At 54.2% G+C, this 24,477-nt stretch overlaps 2 protein-coding genes across 3 annotated transcripts in view; one reads left to right on the top strand and one right to left on the bottom strand.

The window, feature by feature from the left end:
* Nucleotides 1-24,477, top strand: part of NTN1 (netrin 1) — an 84,848-nt gene that overhangs the window by 48,874 nt on the left and 11,497 nt on the right. The window contains exons 2-4 of the mRNA XM_086857083.1: nt 567-755; nt 14,148-14,297; nt 16,617-16,670. Coding sequence (XP_086713209.1) covers nt 567-755; nt 14,148-14,297; nt 16,617-16,670 — 393 coding nt within the window. The remainder of the gene's footprint in view (nt 1-566; nt 756-14,147; nt 14,298-16,616; nt 16,671-24,477) is intronic.
* The window catches only part of STX8 (syntaxin 8), a 106,798-nt gene continuing 102,550 nt past the window's right edge, over nt 20,230-24,477 (bottom strand). For both annotated transcript variants that reach the window (XM_086857087.1, XM_086857085.1), the window contains one exon: nt 20,230-20,489. In XM_086857087.1, the coding sequence (XP_086713213.1) occupies nt 20,314-20,489 (176 nt within the window). In that variant the 3' untranslated portion in view covers nt 20,230-20,313. The remainder of the gene's footprint in view (nt 20,490-24,477) is intronic.

Raw genomic sequence — 24,477 nt, forward strand, 5'->3', positions numbered from 1 at the left:
AGGATCCAATAGGAACAGGGGAAAGTGGTGCATAGGCGGGGTCAGGGACATGGAGAGCCAATGGGATCACAGGGGCGGAGCACTGCAGCAAACTGTGGCCAATGGGGACACAGGGAAGGGAGAACTTTCTAGGGAATGGACATATTATGTAAAAAGGGGAGGGACAGCCCACAGGCCAGCTGGGTACATAGACCTGGGGTGCAGTAACATGGTGGTGTGAAGAACTATGGGAAAAGCTTTTTTATTCCGTCTTTATGTGGGGGAAAACGTTCCTGTTATGCTTTAAGTTCACACCTTACAGGGAGAGGCAAAGCCGTATTTAGGAAAGTGAAATGTGGTCTTGGCAACCTCATTTTGCCCTCCCAAGTGCTGGGCCCAGCCCACAGCACAGGTCAGGGGGGGATCTGAGTGAGCAGCTGGCTTCTCACAGCCAGAGGTGCCTCCCATCCCGAGACCCCCCCCAGTCTGACAGGGCACGCACAGAGGGGTTGGCAGCAGCTCCCCAGGGTTGGCACCTCCCTGTTTGGGCACAGATGGTGACAATGTCCTCTCTTTGCCTCTCTCAGCCTGCAACTGCAACCTGCATGCGCGGCGCTGCCGCTTCAACATGGAGCTGTTCAAGCTGTCAGGGCGCAAGAGCGGCGGGGTGTGCCTCAACTGCCGGCACAACACAGCGGGCAGGCACTGCCATTACTGCAAGGAGGGCTTCTACCGCGACCTCAGCAAGCCCATCTCCCACCGCAAGGCCTGCAAAGGTACGGGCTCAGGGTGGGGTGGTGGGAACACTCAGCTCCTCCTTCCCCAGCCCTTCCCTGCAGCTCTGCTGCCACAGCTCTTCCTCCCTTCTCCCAAACCGGTTTGCAGTTGCTTTTTTCGCTATTTGGAATGACTCCTCGTGCCCCCACATTCCCTGCCATCACCTCTGCAGCCTCCTGGTGAGGACAAGGCCACCCACATCCCCTGCCAGCCCCTCTCTCTGCTCTCCCCCACCTCCCGCTGAGGACGAGGCCATGGAAATTAAGTCCTTACAGCTGAGGAGGACTTCAAGATATTTCAGGGTTTATCACTTACAAATGGTGCTTCATCTGCTCCTACCTGGTCATCACTCTGCAAGGGCAGAGGGGCATAAAATCCCAGGTATGGGTGAGATGTAGAATTTGAATCAGCCTCCTCCAAGCCCCATCTCCAGCTCCCACCTTTCAGGCAGGGCCCACGTACAGAAGTTGTCACTCCTCCGGATAAGGAGAGAACAGAAAAAGGGGAAACGAGTTTATTTTGAGCTCGGTGTATTTTGAGGTTTCCTCGTGTGGCCGTGGAGGCGAGCTGGGATTCAGCTGGGGCGGGAGCAGCAAGAAGAGCAAATCCTGTAAATGAACCCTTGTAACTCTCAGCTGCTGCTGGAAGAGATGGAAATCCTGAACCTGAGGTGCAGTGAAAGGAATTGAACAAATGTTCAAAAGCCAGATTAGAAAATGCTGGGGTTTCCCACAGAAATGCTCAGCTCTTTTCTCTCTAAAGATTTGTTTCAACAAGAAATCGAAAGCTTTTTGGCATCAGATCAGGATTTTTGGCTGGGAAGTTTTGGGTCTCCAGCATTTTTATTTTTGGGGTTTTTTTTCCTTACTGAAAACAGACATTTTTTGTCATAGCAGAAAAGAAATCCCTTTTTCAGACAGTCCTACTCCCCCTTTTTGAACCTTGTGAAAACTATTTCAATGAGATATTTTTGATATTTCCCAGGTGCTCATTTCTGCTTTTCCCAGCTCTCCTCTGTGGCTGGGCAGCTGTTCCCCTCTCCTGTCTGTCCACTTTTCTGTCCCCTGGCCCTTCACTGCCACTGACAGCACCGAGCCCTGCCCAAAAACCTGGCTGGGTGGCCCCTGCAGGTGGGAAACCTCTGAGCCGTTCAGTTCCTCAGTTTCCCCAAGCAAGCACTGAAAAGACCTCATTGGCCTCCCGGAGGTTTTCAGGCTGAATTCCCCACCATTCTCTCTATGAAATCCTCCTTGCAATTGCTCTGTTCTCCTCCTCCTCCTTCTCCAACCTCTCCCATATTTGAAGCTGGAGATGGCTAAATTTCAGCGCTCCTCCGCAAACCTCCGCAGTTTGTGACAAAGCCATGCCCACCAGACCCACCAGACACAAAGGTTTGTGAAATGTTCAGCACCTGGCTCGCAGCCTATTAGTGCCATTTCCCAGTCCTCGAGGGGTTTCTGTGGAGGCTAATTCACCGTCCCTACAACAGCAGCAAAATGAATCCCCCACAGCACCGGCATCCCTTTGAAAACTCCTTTTCCCAAGATCTGTTTATCATGCAGTGGGGTTGATGTTCCCTGGTTTTCTCTCCTGACTCAGGGCTTCTGCTGAAATAATTGTTGAAAATGGGCAGGTTTAAACCCAGCCCTCCCATTTAACAGCTCCAGCCACCTCTCCATTGATAACAACATTCATCTACCATCTCACCAAACCAACACTCCCAGAGCCTCCTCTTGGCTGATTGTCATTAAAATTAAGGAATTAAATCCTGAGCTCCTGATACCTACCTCATCACTGCCTGCACCCAGAAGAACCATATTTTCTGTATATTTTCTCTATAAAACCTGATTCTTTAATCCATCTCATCACTCTGATCATGTCCCACACATAGCAAATTTAAATAAAAGCATCTCAGAGAACCCTGGTACCTTGGGAGCTGCTGAGGAGCTCGTGGCTCTCTCACACCCCAGCAAGATCTTGGGTGATCTCACAGCAAAGGCTTCATGAAAGAGCTGCCAGAGACATTTTTTCATTAATTCAACTCCATTTATTCAGCCTAACAGACACATCCAGCTAAGTTGCCTGTCCTGTGCCTTGCATTCCTCATCTCCCACTCCATCCCATGCACGAGGTGCCTCAACTCACAACACATCAAACATCAGCCAAGAGGCTGGAGTTGCATTGTTTGAAATGGTTGGTTTGGGTAATTATGCAAAAATATGACACATTATGCAGAAATGTTTGCACAATGTCTCCTTCTTTTTAACTTGGAGAAAAAGAGAATTCCACCAACTTCTGCACATGTTTCAGGGCATGAATGAGGCTCAGGCAGCAGAAGGTGAGCAGAAAGCAGAGCTGGGCAACATCCCCTGCCCAGCTCAGGGTTACTGGTGTTTCCAGCAGCCAAACCTTTAATAATTAATAAAGAAAAGACTTGTAATGATCTGAAGTTCAGATCAGAAGTGCAGGTGAAGGCATGAGGAGCTGGGCTTTAAGGATGCCTTTCCCTGATGGCTAGTAATGATCCAGTTGTGCCAGGTGCTTTGCTCTGTGTTTGCTTCCAGAGGTTTCCTTGCAAAAATGATAAAAAGCCTGGAAGTTGCCAGTGGCCAGAGATGCCCTGGGACAAAGCCACACCAGGCAGGCCATGGCACGGAGGCTGCAAACCACAGGCAAAGGAATTGATGACAGATGGAGCAGGGATATTTCATGGAGTGGCAATGCTGGGTGTGTGCCAGACCCTGCCAGGCTGGAGCTGGGCACGGAGGATGTGGCTGCTCCGGGTGGGTGGTCAGGCAAGCCCTGGGACACAAAGCCAGGGCTCCCTTGGAATTCTGAGGTCAGATTGCAGCTGATCCCTGCCCCAGCCATGGATCCTGGGCTGGAAGAGCCTGATGGTCCTGCTGCTCCTGCTCCAGGGGGATGGGTGGGCTCATCCCAGCGGGCAGGGGAGCAGGATGCCCTTTGTCCCAGCAGACACATCGCAGCCCTGCTCCTGGGCACACCCCTGCTCTGGGGTGTGCTGACAAGCAACAAAACTCGGGGTATAAGAAATGCTCACGTTCGTTTTTTTCAGACTCAGACAAGGACAAATTGTCCCTCTTTTCTCCCTGGTTTTTGAGAAATCACCAAGAGCTTCCAGCACGCTGAAGCCCTGCTTCCAGTTCCTTCTGCTTTCCCTCTGCTCCAAATGATGTTGCAAGTGAATTTCCACATCTGGGTCCTGCAAACCCTCGTCCACCCTGCTCTGTCATGGGCTGCTGTAAATCTGGGCCCTGCTGTTGGTTCTTTTGATTAAATTCCCTTCTGATATTTGCCAGATTGTTGGCACTAATTTAATTCCATTGGAGTAGAGAATCTGCAGGGTTTTATAGCCTGGCTGTAAAACAGCTCTGCACTTTGGGGAGAGGCTTTGCACACTTTTTGATGAAAAGATGACAAACGAGATGTGCTCTGAATGCACTTGTGCTGAGGCTGCCAGCACAAACCCCTCGTGCTGGGGCAGGATTTGGCACCTGGAGAGGTCACATTCATCAGGGCTCAATGTTTTGGGAGGAAATGGGATTGTCAGTGTGTCTGGTGCTGCTGCAGCCTGGGGAGTTTTCCAGCTGTGCTGGAGGATTTCATGCCTTGTGCAAACCCCAAAAAGCACTCCCAGCCTCCCTGCCTGTCCTGGCCTGCACCCACCAAGGGTCAAGACTTGACATTTGCATTTTGGAGGCAGTTTGGGCTGGAGCAGAAGGAGGTGAGACCCCATGGGCTCAGCCTCCCGTCCTTGATTTCAGGGGTGCAGATAAAGGGTTTTTCCCCAGCCAGTGGCAGGCATTGAGCAGGGCAGAACCCGAACCCCTTTGGCTCCAGGAGCTGCCGGGAGAGCCGAGCAGAGCCCCCGGTGACAAGGACAGTGGCACCGGTCCCCGTCTCTCTCCACTGACTATAGAGGGAGCTGCGTGACCAGCTTAGAGCTGAGAGCTCATTCCCTGGAGGTTGGACCAGGGGAGATGGATCCTCTCTGTTCCTGCTGCTGCGTCCCGCTGGGAAGTTGGGGCACAGGAGGTGGTGGGGGAACACCCGCGGCAGACAGCACAGTCTGAGAATGGTGTCACTGCCACCAGAGGTGTCCCACTGCTGGTGTCCTGCTGTGGGACAGGGACACTGGTCTGTCCATGGTTCCAGTCATGGTCAGCATCCCTCCAGCCTTGGAGATGTCCCCTGTTCCCACAGTCCCCGATCCACACCTGGCCGGGGCAGACTGAAGCTGAAGCATGCCAAATGCATTGGGATGGGCTGGCTGGATCCCACCAGGGCTCCAGGGCCAGCAGGGCCAGCAGTGGTGGCTCCTGCAGGGCTCTGTCCCTGGAGCCCTCTGTTCCTCACTGCAGGTCTCTGCTGGGACCAGCCCAGCTCTGCCCTTGGGGTCACCTCAGGAGGGGCTGAAGCGCAGCCTTGAGGGAGATGCTCCCCTCGAGAGCTGCCTCATTTTGATGCCCATCTCTTGTCCAGCTCACTCGTGGTTTTAAGGCAAACTCCAAGGCAATAATTCCCAGGAATGCACCCCAGGGAGTTGTCCTTAATGGTCAAATTTCCTTCTCTTCCTTTTGATCCTCTTTGGATTCCAGCTGGAGCTACTGTTGAGGTGAGAGAGGAGCCAGCTCGTGGTGCTGGCAGGGCTTGGGTTGGGCTCTCGTGTCAGAGCTTGGTCACCTCTGAGAAATCACATCCCTGGAGAAATTCCAAACTTCCCAGGCATTGATCTGACAAGCACAGACTTTAATTTCTCCCCAGGACTGTAGAGATTCTCTTCCACTGCCACAAGAATGATTTTCTAGTTGCATTTCCATCCTGCATTTGTCAGTGGCTGTGCCCTTCCCCACAGCCCCATAATTCCTTATATTGATATTATTGCAAGCCCTGAGAGCTGATTTATGACTTCTGCATCTAAAACTTGTCATCACAACCCCCAGACACACACAGAACATCAGAGAAGGTTTCTAGAATTGCAGATTTAAGCTGTCCATGCTCACGGGTCACTGTGGGAGTGGCCTGGGGCAGCACGGGAGGCTCCAGTGCCACCAAGTGTCACCTCCTCCACGGCACCGCCAGGACCCAGGGCAGAGCTGCACCATTCAGCCACCTGGGCTGGAGGGATCCCAGAGGAAAAACAGGACATGAGCATTGCCAAAACCCTTACGCTGTTCTGAGTTTGTAGAATGCAACCGTGGAAAAGCAGTGACTTTTTGTTCAAGTAAGACTCAAGCTCAACACAAAGCATCTCCCAGCCCACACCAGCTTTTAAAAAATCCATTAAAATCCACATTTTAATGATGGATAAGCAGACACATCAAATTCAGCAGCTGCCTTTGTGTGGGCAGAGTTTGCTGAATTGTAGAATTCAGGGCAAGACACTGCTGAATCCAGGGAGCCATGAGGAGAATGGAGGAGCCCCTCAGAAAGAGCTGGAATCTCCATGGCCACCTGGAAACCACCTCAGCACCTTCAGAGGAGAGACACAGCTCACAGCTGAGTCCCGAATCCGTGGCAGACATGTGGATGATCCAGCTGAATAGGAAAATGTAGACAGCATTGATTCCCTGACAGGAGCCGGCTCTGCATTCCTGAAAAATCACATCCTGGCAATGCTGGTGCCCAGCAGGAGTTTACTGGATAAACTGGGGCCATTTTCCAAACTGCGGTTTGCGTTTCCAGCAGAGAAGCATCCAGGAGCAATCCCGGAGGGCAGGTTGGGATGTGGTTTGTCAGAAGTGGAGACACAATAGAGGGGAATTTGCACCCTATTAAGAAATAAAACCAGACTAAACCCCAGCTCTCCATTGCTGGTCTCAGACTAAGGACAAAAGTTGCCAAATTCACTTGCACAGCCGGACCTTTGCATATCCACAAGACAGAGGAAAGAAAACGAATAATTTGCCTTCCTCATAAATGTTTTCCAATAACTGAGATAATTTCCTTCTTCAGACCAGTTCTCAGGAGTGGAAAGTGCTTCAGGCTCTCAGATCCTGAGAATTAAACCCAAGCTCAGTCCTGCTCATCCCCACACTCTGGTTTTCAGCGTACTAAAATGAGAAGGGTTTTTCCTGGTGGGAAAGGATTTCCAGTTAAACAGATGCTTCTCAGAGCATCACAAATGAGGGCCTGGGTTTGTGCCCCAGGAGCTCTCACTGGGATTTCTCCCTGATCTTGGGGTGTTGGGGACTCTCCCCACTGTGGATGCTTTGGTGTCCCATGAGGGCTGTGCACACCAAAAGGATCCTTTTCTGCAGAGCTTTTCCAGCTTCTCCCTCACCTTCCCCACTGCCTCCTTTCCCAAGGCTTGTGGCAACCTCATTATCTCTGAGACTTCTGCTCCGCTGCCAGATTTGAATTTTATTATTAGTGGGAGAATGCACTTGTAGGAACCTCGTTTCCTCCAGAGCCAGGCTAAAAACGCATCAGGAAGAGAAAAACTTTGCCTCTCTTTTTTTTTCCCTCCAATAACAGCATTCCCAACCCACTGTTCCTCGTGCAGCATCTCCCATGAGAACAGGGGGAGCTGGGTTGTTTTAGATCCATGAGGCCACCGTGCCCCACTGAGCTGCTGCTCTTGGCCTGGCCAGAGCTGCTCCTGCAGGTCTGACATTTTTGATGGAAAAATCAAAGGGATCACATCCTCCACAACAAAACCTAAATCTTGCCAGCAACGTGGGGTGAAGGAAACCCCAGCGCTTCATCTCAGCGTCCCTAGCAGCTTCTCCAGCCCTGCTGGAATCACATGGGAAGTGGAGCTCTCAGTGGACAGGAGAAGTTTTAACAATTTTGGAACAAGGAAATTTTCCAGCATTTGGGGAAGTGCTGCCATAATTGTCCCATTGTGTGTGTCACTAATTCCTGCCCACGGTGCTCCTGCCCAAAAAGTGGATTTATTGCCGGGTTCCAAGGCCCCTTGGATTAGCGGCGACTCTGGCTCAGTGGAGGCTTTGTGGCCCCGTCTGTTCCTTGTTATGGAGAAGACAAAGCCAAGGTCTAATCTGTGAAATTTGGCCCAAACTGCAGGGCACCAAAGCCCTTGGCCCCCCGAGTGCCAGTCCAGGAGGGGAAACGGGAGAGCCCTGAGAAGTGGCGCGGGAGGAGGGGCAGCAGGAGACACCCAGAGATTGTTTGGCTCTGCCCAATAAAAGGAGGAATTCATGTTCTGCTGGCAAGAAACCTTTAAATCTCCAGGAGAATGTGCTGAGGGACATTGAGCATGAACATGATCCTTTGGAGGGCTAAATCCAGCTCCCAATGCTGCAGACAGGCTGACGAGCTCCCAGCAGAGCAGTTAATGGTTAATATTTAAAGTCATTATTTGTATTCAGAGTTAGCACAGAGACATTTCCACCCCTGCTTCTGCTTTGCAAACCAGCTGGGGCCAGACTGGGTGGGTGCACACCAAATTCCAGCTTCTCTTCCCTATAAATCCGTGGGATTTGCAGGACGTGCTGCCCATGCTGGAGATGCTCTGGCAGTGCCTGTGGGCTCTCCCATCCCCACAGGATGTCCCAGGGCCAGCACAAACCTCTCCTCAGAACTCTGGTGCACAAGTTCAGCTCAGACTCCCCTGATCCATGGGTGAATAACCGGGATTGGTGTCCAAAGGAAGGAGCCCTGCTTGTTTTGAATTGATTTCCCAAAGACAGGAGCCAAAAGAAAGCTGTGAAAACATCCTGTCCTCCTTGGGACCACTTCAAGGTCACCTCTGGGATGGATTTCAGCTCCAGGAATTCTCACACCTTGAGTTCTCTGGGAAGATGTGTTCAGAGGGAGCAGGATTTGAAGTACCTGAGCTCCTAAAGACAGTGGAGCAGGAAAAAACAACTCTACAATAACAACAAAACCTCACTTCAGTAATAATGCCAGAACCACCCCTCTAAACACTAAACCATAAGGTGAAGTAAGACATGTTTGCTGCATCAGGATGCGTTGTTGAGGCAACAGGAGAATTTAAATTGAATTTATTTTGACATTTTGACAACAAACCTGGGTCTGTTGCATTTTTTTTCCAGAAGTTTTCTGTAGCCACGTTTTTTTTTACTCCTGTTGAAGTCTTTGGAGGAAAGAAGGGAAGCAACCAAAGGGAAGCAATTGTTGGCCATGATTCTGGAAAAGCATTTTAAAGCCTGATTAAATATAAGTGTGCACCTAAAGTACATTGGCTACCTGGGATAGAATTTGCACTTCAAACTGAGTGTGATTTCTGAATACAGGAGCCTTCATCAATGATTATTGCAAATTAAGGGTGTTTTTTCCAGTTGAATGCATTGCTGGGTTCCTGCTCAGTCCAGAGGCTGGACCTGGAGCCCTGGGAGGTTTGTGATCCTGGCACATCTGGGGTGACACCCTGGCAAACAAAGCCTTTTTTTCTTGTGCAGGCAAAAAGATTTTTCATCACTCTGAAAACCTCCCAAGGAATCTGCTTCCCCGAAAACAGGAAGATGCTAATTCTCAAAAAATGCAGCTCTTTTCAGGCACCTTCTCCATAAAGGTCACACTTGAGGAGAGCTGGGCCAGGAGCTTTATCCCTCTGTTTACCTTTCAGCACACGTGTGTGGGGCAGGATTAGGGGCTGGGAATGCCTCTGCCTGAACACCGGGGGTGTGAAAATATTTGCATTTTTGTCCTGCTATTTGTCAACCTTCAGTGGGGCAGAACCATCTCAACAAGTTCAGCTGAACTGAAAAGCCGTGGTGTTTTTCATCCCAAGCATGGCCCCAAGATGTTTCCAGGTGTTTTTTAGCCCCAAACCTGAGCTGAAGCACAGAAAAGCATCGCTGGCTGGGCTGGGGTGGGCAATGCTCTGTCTCAGCGGGTTTGTACAGAAAATAGGGGCTGATTTGGAAGCTCCAGACAGAGCTATAAAAACCCACGGCAGCCAGTTCTGCAGAGCCGGGCCCCGGGGGAAATCTCCTGGCTGCAGGCGGTGAGGAGCTGCCTGGCAGTGCTTATATCCGTATATATATTAATCCCAGCTAATGTAACTACAGATGTTCTCATTCAGAGCCCTATCTAATCCTGTTGGGCCCTTGCCATGGTGTCTCGTAGCAGGAGTTCTACGAGTTAATTACGTGCGGTGCAAAGCAGCGTTTCCTTTTATCATTGAAAAGGTTGCCTTTTCAACGCCCTCAATGTCCCTTTGTTGCTGGGCTTTAAGGACCAGTGAAGAGGAGCACCTGTCTGACCTTCCCGGCGCTGTGCATTGCTTGGCAGCCCTCCACCGTCTCTTGGCAAGGCGTTCCGAATCTTTTCCGTGGGTGCTCTCCGTGCCTTTCACTCCAGCTCCCAGCTGAGGACGTGCTATTGATTTCTATAGTGCCCTGATATGAATTCAGAGTTTCTCTCTCCCCCTTTCACAGCACAGCCTCCCATCTTGTGGCTCTTCTGAGCTCCGCTGCAATCAGCCAGATGTTTCATTGACTCTCAGATCTTTTCCTGGAGTGGATGCTGGTAATTGGGACCCTTCAGCGTGGATGAGCCATCCTGTTCCCTCCTAACAATTATGCCTCTTTCTGCACTCCGGATTTTGGCTGCTCTCCCCTCATCCACTCGGCCGCTCTGGGTCTGTCTCGCAAAGAGCGACGTGGTCTCCTCACATCTGGAGCAGCCAAGCTCAAGGTGCTCACCTGGGAATGCTCTCAGCTCCCTGCTTTCCAGGCCATGGTTACTTTATAGGGAAAATGACTGCTGGGAGCAGAGGCACGCCCACTGCTGCCCTCCTTGCCTGTTAAAGCCTCCCAGATTCCCGCTCCTTGATTTCTCCTCCACAGCCATGTTTTCAACCAAAAAATAACTTCATTTTCCACTAGGAATTCCTGGTCATCTCTGCCACAGACACAGCATAAATTTTCAAGGTTTTCTGAATAGAATGAAATCCTGAGAGTTGTTTCCCTTCCCCCGGTGCTCTGTGCACTGACAGAGTGCAGATGCCCTTTTCTTGCTCCAGCATCATCCCCGTTGGCTTCTCACCGTACCTCTATGGGGCGATCCTTCCAAGCAAGGCATGAGGAAAAGCCTCGTGTGTTACCCTCCTTATCATCTCCAGGATGTCCCAGCCACTCCTGCCCTGGTGAGGGCTCCGCTCAATGCAGGGCACTGCTGAATTTCTGCTCCTCGGTGAACAAATCCACGCGTTCTTGCAGCCAGGGCAGTTGAGGGATGGGATTCAGGGAAGTTCGGGAGTGCAGATGTGTTCTGTGAGTCCCGAGGTGCCCATGGGAAAGGCGGCGATGCCAAAGGGGCGTTTGCACCAATCATCCCCGTTCTGGCATCCCGGGGCAGACTCCCCTCGGTTCGGGGTTACAGCCCAAAGGAATTTGAACTGGATTGGAAAAATCAGCATCAAGCACCAGCAGCCCGGCCCTCCACGGCTGGGGAAGGAGAAGAGCCTGTAATTGCTGGCTGCAAGTGTTTGCACTGGCCGGGGAACTGTAAATTACCTTTAATTGCTCCTAATTGCTGGCGCCGGTTCAGCTTCTGGAGGACAGGGACAGCAAAGGCACATCTGCAGCCGCTGCCGGGAGCACCGGGAGCGCCGGGCCGCTGCTGAGTGCCGGGCTTTGGGAAGGCAGAGCGGGCTGGGGACCCAGGGGACACTGACACTGCGGTCCCTTTCCCCACGGTGTGGCAGAGATGGGCCGGGATCCCATCCCGGTGAAATCCGGAGCCTCTGCCACCCTGGGCACATCACACACGGGGACATCAGATCCTCACAGGAGCCCGGCTGGGAGAGAGGAGGCAGCCTGGGAGAGATTGGGCTGTAAAAACAGCCCCGGCGGCTCCGGCCGAGCTGTGCCGAGCCGCTGCCTCATGCGGGAAGGGAGCACCACCATTTATTTATTTATGTGCTGCCCAAAGAGCGCTCCGTGCTCTCAGCCCGGCCTCCAAGAGCCCGAGTCTGGGGATCTTACTTGTTGCACTGTTTTAGGATGGCAAGAAGCACGACACGACTCTCTCAGCTGCATTGTCCAAGAGAGCAAAGTTTATTAATTTTAATCTTCTTTTATAGATGGGTTTGAGAAGGTCCGAGAGGTAAAACCCTCACTGGTCATTAAAACAACACATCACCATCATTGCTTAGGCTGAACACCACCCCTTGACTGTTTCCCAAACAACACCTGCTAAGATTGTTGTCCTTTACCAAGGACTCTGGATTCTTTCTCAGGCCAGAGTGAGAAGCCTGTGTGATTTAGTTTCACACAGGCTCTGTTCCCTGCTTGCTTTTTGCATTTAGTATCCACACTTATTCATCACCAGGGCTTTTTTCCCCTCTTTTCCCTCTCTCATCCAAGCGGTCCCACTGAAATGAGGGCGATCCACTCACATGGGAGAATCCTCTGGACTCTGCAGGGAATGCCCGGAGCAGCCCCAGAGGGGACGCCTGAAACATGAGGGTGTTCCTCCCCATCCTCCTGCCCTTTGCCTCTTCTTGGGTAACCCTTCCCTGATTTGCTTATTTTTGTATTAACTCCTGACCCTCTGCTCTTTAACTCTTTCCTGTTCCTCCTTCAGGCCTTCATGTTTATTTCCTTTCCCCCAGAATTACCTGAGCCAACCCTTGGGGCTGCAGCCTGAAGGTTTTCCCACCTAAGCATCCCTCTGCTCATCACCAGCCACGCTGTTTCATGTTAAAACATTTCCAATTGAAATTAGCTTTAGAAAAGGAGATTTCTGCTGTGGGCAGGTTTGCAAGCAGCTGTTTCCCAGGGGGAGCTCAGGGTAGGGGGAAGAGAGGGACATTTAATCAAAAACCCCAAATCAGAATTATTAGGAAAAGAGCATAAAAGGAACAAAAGCTTTGTTGTTTTCTTGAGGGTTTTTTTTTTTTTTCCCTCTCATGTGAAAAATCATTGGGTTTTGGCAAGGCTCTGTCTCTTCCCAACCAGCACTAGCGGGGTCAGGGCTGGTGGCAGTTTGCTGGGCTCTGGGATGTCCCCAGGGAGAAATGGGACAGTGCAGGGGTGCTCCAGGCACCATCCAAACCCTGCTGGGCAGGGATCAGCCTGGGAGCTGCTGCCCAGTGAGGGTCAAACTGGCGGCTGCTGGTGCAGGGTGCAGGATCGTGCTGGGGTGGCTTGGAGGGCAAACCAAACACCAAAACTTGGAAACCCAAAACCAGTGTGGGATGCAGTCTGCTGTCCCAAGTGAGACAGATTGAGGGTGTTTGAGAGCCAGCGGGGTGCAGAACAAACCAAGCAGCACTGCAGGATCCAGGAAAAGCCCTCTTGGGAGCAACGTGCCCACTTTGGGGGCTTGGGGGCTTTGAAGGCACTGGTGCCCATGGGGTGCCCCCTCCAGGGCCCGGGCAGTGGGACACGTTTCCCCCAGGCCCAGCTGCTGGCAGGCAGCTCCCTTGAGGGGCAGGAGGAGAGCGGGATCAGTGCCCCCCAGGGAGGGATTTGGCTGGCTCCTTCCCGGGGATGCTGCAGAAGAAAAGGAAAGCTTTCCTTCCTGCCTGCCTGTCCCTGCCACCGCTCAGCAGGGGCAGCCCGCAGTCTGGCACGGCGCTTGTAGCTCTTACAAATCAGGGCTGTTAACAAATGTGCGAGGCCGTAATCCTTTTGGAGCACTGATGATAACAAGCCCTGATGCTTTTTTCTTTTCTTTTTTTCTTTTCTTTTTTTTTTTTTTTTTTTTTTGGCTTTTCTTCTTTTTGCCGTATTTTTTGGTTTTGTTTTTTTTTTTTTTTTTTTAATTTTTTTTCCCCAAACAGCTGCACCGGTAAAGTCCCACTGTGGGAAATGAGATGGTGAATGTTTTCAAGTGCAGTATTTACATCCCCTGCCAAACCCTTCACATCTGCCCAGCTCTGCCGTCAAGGCTGCATCCATCTGGCCGGGAACAGCAGGTCCTCCACCCCACAAGGGCATTTCCTTCCTGTGCCCGCGGTGCCAGCTGCCAGGGATGCTGCTCAGCGGGAAGGGCTCGAGAGAGAGCTCTGAAAGGACGGGTTTGATTTTTCTTGAGTGCACGTGAAATGAATTCCCAAGCTCTCTGCAAGCGATTGCTTCCTGCCGGAGCCGGGCGAGCCGAGGGGTGGTGGGACCTTGCTGGGTTTGTACCTCTGTACCAGCCCTGCCACCGCTCCCGGGAGCCCGGCGGCTTTGGAGCTGCTGCCCTGCCTTTAAATCCTGCGAACTCCCAGGATCAGTCACCGGCTGCACTTCTGTCCCTGTGACAGGGCCACCCCTTCTGCCGCGCTGTCCCCCAGCCCCGGTGCCAAATGCCAGCTCTGTTCCAGCTCATTCCGAGCTGCCAGCGGCACAGGAGGTGGAGCCGTGCCGGGGGAGCTGCCCCGCTCCTGCCGATGCCGCACCGCCACCTGTGCCCTGCCCTGACCCTGCTGTCGTGTGTCCCCCCAGAGTGCGACTGTCACCCCGTGGGTGCCGCCGGCCAGACCTGCAACCAGACCACGGGCCAGTGTCCCTGCAAGGACGGCGTCACCGGCATCACCTGCAACCGCTGCGCCAAGGGCTACCAGCAGAGCCGCTCCCCCATCGCCCCCTGCATAAGTAGGTGGATCTTCTTTCCGCGTCTGTGGAGGAGAGGTTTTAACCCTTAAAACCCTGCCGGAGCCGCTGCCCAGGCTGGGGGGCTGCTGAACCCCACCGGCGCCCGGGGGCCGGAGCTGCCTGGGGACCCCACCCTCCGCTCTGCCCAAACGTGCTCCAACATCCACAGCAGCTTCCAGCGGCTCACCTGCCCTGTTGGGGGGGTTCTGTGGGTGCATCTGCAGCCAAGCTTGCTGGGAATTCAATTTTGCTTCATGGGACAGATGTGCTCCAAGAGCACTTTTATTTAGGGGTGCCACATCAGGGCTGGATGCTAAAGCAGGTTTTTCTCTCCAAAATCAGGCTGTGCTACCCTGGCACAGAGCTCATCAGAGGAGCTGCTCCTTTGATGGAGTTGCCATCACAGCTGAGAACACCTGGATTGCTGAAAGGGCTCTTGCACTCACACAACCCTCCCAGAAACACGGGGGGTTTTACCTTTGGCCTCCCTGGGTTTGTTTTGCAATTCCCTTCCCAAGGCTTCTCTCACCCTCTGCTCCTGAAACAACAGCAGAAGCACCAGGTACAGCTCCCAAAATGCCTCCATTGCAGCATCTGCTCTGCAAACACCTGGATCCCCTCAGCCCCTCTGAGCTCTCACTGCCCAGCAAAGTTGGGGTTTAGCTCTGTGCCCCTCCCTGCTGCCTCTGGGTTTGCTGCTGTTGGATCTTCTCATGCTCATGCACCTTGTGGGACATCCCCACCTGCCCTAACAAACAAAGCACCAAAATTTGTGGGGATGGGATGGGATGGGATGGGATGGGATGGGATGGGAAGGAGGAACTGCTCCCCTAAGGGGTGATGCCCTGTTGCTAAAAGGAGGAAAAGTCTCAAAAAGAAAAGTGAAGGTTTAAAGAATCAAGCCTTTGTTGGGAACCCACAGTCTGCTCTCACACTGTTCCCCCTCTCAGCATGGCCATTGCCAAATTCTGGGGCAGAGACCCTTTCTCCACCTTCTCCTCCTGAAGAAAACAGACATTCCAGGGTGGTTTGGGGTCACTTGGGATTCATTTTTCCCTGTGTCGCAATGGGACAGTCAGAGCCCAAAGCAGATGCTTGTTGTCCCCAAGACCTCCAGCCGTGGCTCCAGTCTGCTGTGCAGCAAGTGTGCACAAAGGTTTATCATTAATCATTCCCCAGGGCCAGGGGAAATCAGAGAGTAAATTGTTCCTTGCATCAGCTCCCTCAGGATTCATGGCACTAAATAAAGACAGACCCAGGATTTCAACATGGCCCATCCAGGCTTTGGGGCTGGGCACAGTCACTCTCTGATTTACCACTGCTCACAATTCCCTGTTCCCAGAGACTTGTAGTCAGGGAAGGAACACCTTGAGAGAAGGAGCGAGACCCCCGTGGGCTCTGGGTCAGGCCAGGCAGGAGCAGCCCCAGCTCTCACTTTGTGAGATGGCTGTGCTGGCTCTCAGTGCTGCCTGGCCACGCTCTGTGCCTTGTGCTGTGTTTAATTGCCCGAGGGTGAGTGACCCAGAGATCCCCCAGTGCTGATTGGGCTGCACATGAGCTGCTGCCACACACCGCAGCAAACCCACCTTGGTGGCCGTGCATTTCTCCAAGAACAGAAGCAGAAAGAGGCAGATGCCCTCTCCCAGCTCATGCCTAAATTCCATTTTCAAACAGGGCTGGTGGGATGTTCCCCCACAGAATGGCAGCACTGTGCCCTAAATGCAGGAAGCACATCCAAGGGGAGCATCCTGCAAAGCCAGGACCGTACAGCTCCCTCCATCCACAGTCCATCCTCTCAACAAACACAGCCAGGCCTGGGAAGGAATATCCAGAGCATGATGTGGATTCAGCTCTGCAAAGCTGGCCCCAAATCAGAGCCAGGGACCAGGGAATTTGCACCAGATGTGTTTGTGTTTCCTCAAAATGTGGGAGGCAGCGCTTGCATCCCAGCAAAGCCACAGCCTGTACCTGCACCCTGCCTCAGGCACCAGCACTGCCTGGGTGACAGCAGCTGGAGGGGACACTCGGGGACAGGCAGTGACCACAGGGGCTGGGCACAGTGCAGCACGCATCCAAAAGCCAAAGTTGTGGTTAAAAACCCCCTTTGTGACAGCCTCGAGGGATGCCTGGTTCCCCAGCTCCCGGTGCACTGCTCTGGGGGCTCTTGCTGGGGCTCGTAGCTGGGAGCCCTCCTCGCAGGCAGACATGGCTGGGAAGGGAACCTGCAGTGTGTGCAGGGGCCAGGATCTTTGGGGTTTGGAATGATTCCTCCTCCTTTTGTCTCCTCTCTGTTGCCGTGTGGTCCTGGCTGTCCTGCAGAGATCCCGGCTGCTCCACCCACCACGGCCGCCAGCAGCGTGGAGGAGCCCGCAGGTACGTTCTCTTCTTTTGGAGCTAAACCTCAGTGCTAAAATTCTCTTCAGCAATCATTTCCCTCGAGATAAATTGCACCAAAGGCATAAATCCTGTTGTTTGTACCGGGACAATTGGTTTCCTTCTATGCCCAAACGTGCTGGAAACACACGTGCAGCATCCTGAGGTTGGTGTTCCTCAAGGGCACGGAAGGTGCAGGAGGATTTCCCGCTGAATCTGTGAGCACAGAGGGTTACCCAGGGTTGGAACCACAGCTGTCCCCCCCAGAGGGACCCCTGCTCCCATCTCCCTCGTGTTAGAGGGCTCTGACCAGGGGATGACAGCAGGAGCCAGAGGTCCCAGGAAAGGCTGACGTGTCCTGGGCTGCTGCCTGGAGGTCCCCCGGGTGTTTGAGCCCCAGCTGTGAAGACATGAGGTGTAGAAGCTGTTTACTTTTGTCTCAGCGGTGCAGGAGGGTTCATAAATTAAGGAGTTTGTACTAAAAGGGATGGATGTCACCCTGGATTGATCCCTGAGCCAAGTGGCAGGGATTGACACCCTGCGTGCTCAGGAGCAGTCCCTGGGTGGGAAACCCAGGCAGCAAAGGGACACCTTCAGTCCCCAGTGTCACAGGAAGGTTGATCCCAGCAGCATCTGTGGGACTGATTTCAGGGACTGGTTTTACCCCATGCAAACACATCTGTACCCCTGCCACTGGAGAGGGGCTGTTTCGGGATCTAAAACCCAGCTGAGTTTGCATAAAGCCAAAACCAGAACATCCCAGCAGGGTTAGAGCCCTTCCTTAGCTGAGGAGCCCTGGCTGGAGGCTGGGAGAGGGTTATCCATGGTGTGGGAGTGATGAGAAATGCCTGGACAGTGCCTTGTGGATGCCTGTGTCCCTGGAGGGCCCCCATTCCCTGCCCAGAGGGGTGACCAGGGACCCGGGCATCCCACCAGGAGCCTCCGGTGCCAGTGAAAACCCACTGAAGGCTAAGCCAAGCTGAGCAATCCAACAGACCCAGAATCCCACCATGATTCTTCTCACTGGGATTTTATTGGAGTTTCTAAGCACTGCTCTGTCCAAGGAGCCTGAATCCTCTGTATTTCATCCCTTTTCCTCAACAGGGAGCATCCAGCAGTGCTGTGTCTTGGCATCTCTCAGCTCCCCCCTCCACCCTGCTCAAATCTGGGGGGTTTTTAACAAATTCCTAAATCAGTGTCCATGAGCCAGAGCTCCCATGCTATGGGAGAAAAAGGGTTTGGAAATAAGATGGAAAAAGCAATTAGGGGGAGATTTTGAGTGCAGGCAATTGTGGGAGAGGTGCTGCTCCCTTTCCTGTGCTCGTGGCCACGTGGGACAGAAAGTGGCCGAGAGCTCAGGGAGCATCACCCCAACCTGGAGCATTGCACAGGAGCACGGGCCAAAGCTGGCCTTGGAACAAGGGGTGGGACAATGTCAGCTCTGCTGTGGGGGGTCCTGCCTGGCTCTGCCTACTCTCAGGGGTCCCAATCAGTTTGGGAAAACGGGCCAAAACTGGATTGTTTAGATGAAATGCATTCATGCTCTCCCATGCTGGGAGATTGGAGGATGAGGAGGGGCTGCTCCTCATTTTTGCTGCCAGGCAAGACGAGCTCTTCTGGTCCTTTTTTGGTCCCTCTTAGACAGAAGAGACCACAGTGAAAGGGAAAACAAAAATAGCACAGGGGGGGTGAAGGCTTACAAACCTGCCAGTCAGGCCTTGTCTTATCTGAATCAAATCCAGATTTTCTGGGGAATTACTATCTGAGGTGGATGATTTCAGCCAGTGGGCTTAAATAAAACCAGGTGATTGCATTGATGCAGCTCCCCATGGTTTTCCCCTGGAACAGGGCTCAGCCTCCTCCCCGAAGGGCTCCTGGCTGGAGCACAGGCTTCTCTTCTTGGTGAGGATGCTCCCAAATCCAGGGTTGGGAGGAATTTGCACTGATGGGGAGAAAAGCCCGAGCCCTTGGCTGTGGGGAAGTGTCAGCCCTGTGGAGAGCCGGGAGCATCCCAGAGCCTGGGAACAAAGCGCTGCCCAGCTCCCTGCGGTGCGGTCGGGAGGGGAAATCATCATTTCATTCACCCTGGGGTAAATCTGGGCTCAGCCTGCGAGTCTCCAGCTTTGTACCCGTCCAAAGGAGGAATTCATTCAGCCCTGCCCGGGCTTTCTCTGCCTTGTCCCAGCTGTAAGTGAGGTGATGGATTGACTGCATGATTGATTGACTGATTGATCAGCAGCATCCAGCTCCCTCTGAAAGGTTTCTCATGGTGATCCCTGGTGAATGGCTGGGAGCACAATAGGGGAGAGGGGCATCCAGCGAGGGAGCTCCTGGTCACTTCAAAATAGCTCCGAAAGTCTGAAGGAAAAAACCTCCAACAACCCCCCCAAAACCGCTGAAATGCAGATAAGCTCCATGCACGAGGGCAGCGTGCTCTTATCATCTCAGTGCAGGGCTTCCTGCAGCCCCACATCCATTCATTCCCCCATCTCTGCATCCCTCCACCCCCAAATCCCTGCATTCCTCCAATCCCATATCCCTGCACCCGGTTTCCTCCACCCCAAACCCCTCCATTCTTCCACCCCCTTATTCTTTTATCCCCATAACCCTTAATCCCTGCAACCCTTTACCCCCACATCCCACCATAGCCAAGCCTCGAGCTTCAGAGTCAGGACTGACAAGCTCCCTCTCCCCATCCTGGGACATTTCCAGAGGCTGATTCCCCCGGTTACACAAGCTCTTGTCCCCAGCACCAGCTCCCTGTTTCTGCATCTCTCCCCGAACAGAAAACTGATTTTCCTGCTAGGCTGGGAGCTGCTCAGGCAGGAATGTATGGGGTGCTGGGCTCCCGAGGACAGATGTTTTCCTAGGAATGTATTTCACGGTGTTGGCAGTGGATCTTGGCAGGGCACCCCTGGATCTGTCCCCAGCATGTCCTGGGGCTCGACACTGGGGGAAATCCTGTGGGAAGGGATAGGAAATGTGGGAGCCTCCCGGGAGAGGGCTGAGGAGGGGGCAGAAGTGGTGTGGAAGAGCTGTAAAACTCCGAGTTGCTGTGGAGTTTTCTTCCAGTGAGGTGTTTTCCGGTTCACTGTTGGTTTCCAGTGCGGTGTTCCCACCGCAGGCTTTTCCCGTGCAGTGTTTCCAGTGGGTGCCTGGCACAGCTGGACTGTCCCCACTGTGCCACCAGCAGCCATCGCCTGCCTCCTGCTCCCTTTAGATCCGGGAGAATTGGGATGCGGCTGCTGAGGCCACAGCTGCTGTGGGCACGCCTGTCCTGGAAGAGCAGAAATCCCCATCCCCAAAGGGCAGCAGGAGGCGGGGAGCGAATCCCCCCGAGCTGCAGCGGGGCCGGGCCGTGCCTGGGGCGCTTCCCTCTGACCGTGCCCCGAGCTCCCAGGGATGGAGCCGCTGCTCCAGAACATTCCCGGGATGTGGGGGCACAGCCCGCTCGCATCCTGGGGGCGCTGGGGTCCCGCTGGGGATGTGGAGGTGAGCAGGGGCTGCGGGCTCCCGGGAATCCCTCGCTGCCGCTTTCCAGCCGCTCCAGGCGAGAGGCTTTAATCTAATTACATGCTTTATTTGCGCCAATTTGTTTTTCAATCAATCTTGCTCAGCCAGAAGAAAGGAGGCTACTGCGGGCTCATTTGCACCTTCTTGTTCCAAGGGAGAGGTTAATGGCCGCTCTCCGCTGGGGTCTGCGCTGCCTGCCCGGCAGCTCCGGGGCTCTGCGACTCGCTGCTCTTCTGGAGCCGCGGCATCCTGCACGAAAGGTTTTGCGTACGGGGATTGCAGTGGGCTCCCAGGGGAAGGTTGAGTCTGCAAAGCACCAAAACAAGCAAATAAATAAGCGTGGAAGTTACTCCTCCCGCTTCTCCTGCCCTGCCGGGGAGTGGCACGGTTCAGAGCCGGGGTGGCTGTGCCCGCACAGGGCAGGGCTGGCCTCGGTGCTCCCCACGCTCCTGTGCGGGTGCCAAGGGCTCCTCAGCCCGCTCTGGAGAGCAGAGGATGCTCTGATGCTCAGCAGGTGCCTCTGCCTTGACGGACTGGTCACAGACCCACCTCAGCTGGCGGGACAAAGCCCTGCCAGCTCCTGGGCACTGCTGCTCCCAGCTGGGAGGTGACCAATGACAGAGCACCTGGTTAATATCACCCAGTGCCAGAACCTTGCTGTGCACCCAGGCTTGGCACAGACCCTCTGGGGGCAGATCCAGGCCCCTGGAGTGCCCTGTCACACCTGGGCACCATCCTCTAGATAACACAGCAGGCACGGCTGGAGCAGCCCAGCCGCAGCTCATCCCAGCTCCAAGGCTTGGAAGGGATGTGCCTCCCTGTTCCAGCTCCTGGCCATGCTGGGGGAATGGCCATGGCCACCCTGCTGGGGACACCAGCTGTCCTGCAGCTGGCCAGGGATGAAGGGCACTAATTTGCACATGATAATTACAAAGGGCATCGTGTGGGACAGCTGGGCCATGGCCAGGTGAGAGGAGAAGAGCCAATTAGTGATAACAGACCCTGTTTTGTGATAACAAACCCAGTTCTGTGATAACAAACCCCTGTCCACTCAGTGGCCAGACAAGGCTGCAGCAAAGCACGGGACAAGCGATGCCACTGCTGAAATTAATAACCTGGGAAGGATTCTCTGCCTTAGCTTTGCTATTTTATTAAACCTCCTTTATGTTAAAGCAGCCAGCTCTGAGACAGAGACTCCCAGCCGAGTCCTGCACCAGTTAAATGACAGCTGTGATCCCTCGCAGTCACTGTGTGCCCTGTGAGCCAGACATGCAGTCCCCACGCTTGTCCCACAGGGATGGTCCCATCTCCATGCTTCCTGGGAAAGGAGAGGATCCAGAGCATCCCGTCCCCGAGGACGTGTGGTCAGCAAGGCCCAGAGCCAGCAGCTTGGAGCAAGCAGAGCTGGAGCTCTCCAAATGACTCCAACAGTCTTTCCCTGGCACTGATGGAGGTGGTAAAATAATTCCTTGGAATGGAAGCAAGGGGCAGCTTCAGTACTGTGGGAAGTGAACCAGGAGTTCATGGTCATCGGGGGAAATCTCTCCTGAGAGCCAAAGGCATCCCTGGCAGGACTGCCACAGGACCATCCTCTCCTCTCCTCTCCTCTCCCAGTGCTGGGTTGCATTTTATCCTGTGTCCCTTGGGAACGTGGCAAATCAAAGCAGCCCCACTGATCTGCCCTGACCCACTCTGGGGGTGTGTGGGACCCCAGGCAGACCCCACTCCTGTTCTCTCAGTCCTGCTCTCTCTGGTAAAGGAATCAAGGATTTAGAACTTGATATTTGGAGCTGCACCTACCTTTGGTGGCTCGGTCTGGTTGCACATTCCCCCTGGTGACAACAGGAGATGGGGACACCCCAACCCCACCCACAGAGCCCCCAGAGAGCAGAACCCCTGGGAGGGAGGGCAGGAAAATGTCCCTCAGCCCCAAGTGCTGGGGTCAGGCTGTCAGGGCTGGGGCTCCGCTCCTAAGCCACAACACCTCCACTTTGGATCGCAGCCCACAAAGGCATTTAGGGCCTTACCTGGGGGAAATCAATAGGAATTTAGCTGCATAAATTTGGATTAGAAATCTGAATCCCCTTGGGGATCTAAGCCTTATATCTGCATTTCCAGTTAGGTACCCAGGCCAAGAAATGTGGCTTTAATCGCTCTATCATGTCAGAATCAAGGGGCCTTTAATTTCCGTTCCCGACATGTGGCTTTTGCAGCGGCTCAAAGCTGATTTTGGAGCTGCAAGCGCAGCAAGAGGCGCCTGGTGCAGGATCTTCCCTGCAACAACACTCAGCACCCCCAGCCCTGCTGCCAGCACCTCCTCCCTGCACTGCCCTGGGAGCAGCACTCCGGGAAGGGCAGGATCCTTGAACAGACCACGGGATGACCACTCAGCACCTCGCAGCTCTCAGCCTCACCACAGCGACCCCAGACACCTCCCGAACCGAGGATGTTTAAACAGGAAAAAAATTAAACTTTCTGAAGGAAAAAAAAAAAAAAAAAAAGAATTAAGCAAAACAAAGAAGGTGTTTAGCTGTGAAAAGTCTCTGCCCAGCCAGAGAATTAGTTCTATCAAGGGGATGGGCTGAGCTGCAAAGCTGCTGAAGGCTGTGCTGACACGTTTTACTGCGCTGCGAGCGACACGAAGCAGCCGCTGCCACCTGCTCCCCTGCGAGCTCCAGCGGCCGCTCCCCCAGGCTGACTCAAAACCCACCGGGGCTTCGGGCTCGTGGCTCTGACACAGGCGTTTGGGATATTTGTGCAGCTGAGCAAACTCGGGGAGGGCCAGGAGCAGGGGCTTGGATGTCAGCGGGGTGCTTGGGACCGGGCTGGACACGGGCTGAGAGGGGCTCAGGGGGGTCCTGGCTCTGTTGAGGGCAGCCGAGCCCTGCCAGGCCAGGAGGACAGGCAGGGTGAGCAGGGGACACTTGTGCAGCACAGGGGGACAGGGAGCTGGGGCTGAGCCCATCCTGCTGCCCCATCACTCCTGCAGGACAGGAGCTGGACGCTGTCCCCATGCAGGGCTGTCCTTCAGGCAGCTCTGTGAGCTCTCAGCCCGCTTTGTGGCTGGGCTGTGGCCACAACGTTATCCCAGGCTGGTCCTCTGCAGCCTCGTGGAGAGGGGCAAGAAGGACCTGCAGTAAAGTCTTGGGACTCCAGAGATTTGTCACATGAACACGTGGGGATAAATTTTGCACGGGTCTCACATCATTTGCGTCTCCTGTGCATCCCCACGAGTCACTGAGCCCCACATCCACCCTCCCCTCCCCTTGCCACAGGCTGATCCTTCCTCCCATCCCTTCCCCAGCTCCACCATCCCTTTTCAGCGAGGAGCAGCAGCTCAGCAAAGCTTCCCCAGAGCCCAGAGCACTGAAGAGTCACTCAGTGAGGAGAGCAGGGTCTGTCCCTGGCAGCACTGACACACCATCCTGCAGCATCCCCTCCGAGCACTGTCCCGAGGGGCAGCACCACCCCACACACACAGAGCTCAATGCCTGGCTCATAGAAATCCCATTTGCCCTCCCAAAGAGGCCCCAGAGGATCTCCATGTCACCCAGGAGGCAGAAGAGCTCTCTACGAGGGAGACAAAGGAAATGAACCGGAGCAAATCCCCCACCCACGGAAACCAGCGCTGGCATCTGGTGATTCCCAGTGATTTACACCAGCTGGCTCTGGCCAGGCCGCTTCAATTCAAACCAGCTGAGGCTCTGGCACAGCCCGTGGGGCTGGGGAATGAGGGGAAGGACAGGGCAGGGTTGTGTTTAGGCAAAGTAGGGTCAGCCGTGGATCTGGCAGAGCCCCAGGCTGCCACCCTGGGAGAAGCAGAGGCTGTGGGGGCTGCCCTGCAGGGTGTGGGGGTAGCTGGGTGCTGTGCCATCACCCCACAGCCTGGCAAACAGCCCTGGTGGGCTCCCAGTGGGTCTGTAATCCCAGGTAGAATGGAATTTCCGTGGCAGCGGTGCAGGGATGGGAGCTCAGCTGAGGTCAGGGATGTTTCTGTGGGGAGAGATTGCTGAGGTGACTTGGGCTCTTGTGAGGGTTCTGGACTGGAGTCCAGAGCAGTGATGTCTCTGGTTGCTGCTTTTTTGGGCTGGATCCCAGCAGGAGTGGGGCTGCTGGGGGACCTGCTGCAGGTGTGCTCTGCCAGCCTGGCTGCTGCAGATCCCCTGTGGGGCTGAACCATCAATGTGCAGGTGGGAGCCGCTGCCCAACCCCACTGCTTGGGGCCAGCTGCTGGCCAGCGTGTCCTGGATGTGGCCAGGGCAGGAGGGATTGTGCAGCCAGAGCTTCCAGGCTC

The sequence above is a fragment of the Cyanistes caeruleus genome, chromosome 19 (assembly GCF_971803275.1).
Source record: "Cyanistes caeruleus chromosome 19, bCyaCae1.hap1.1, whole genome shotgun sequence".
Classification (NCBI taxonomy): domain Eukaryota; kingdom Metazoa; phylum Chordata; class Aves; order Passeriformes; family Paridae; genus Cyanistes; species Cyanistes caeruleus.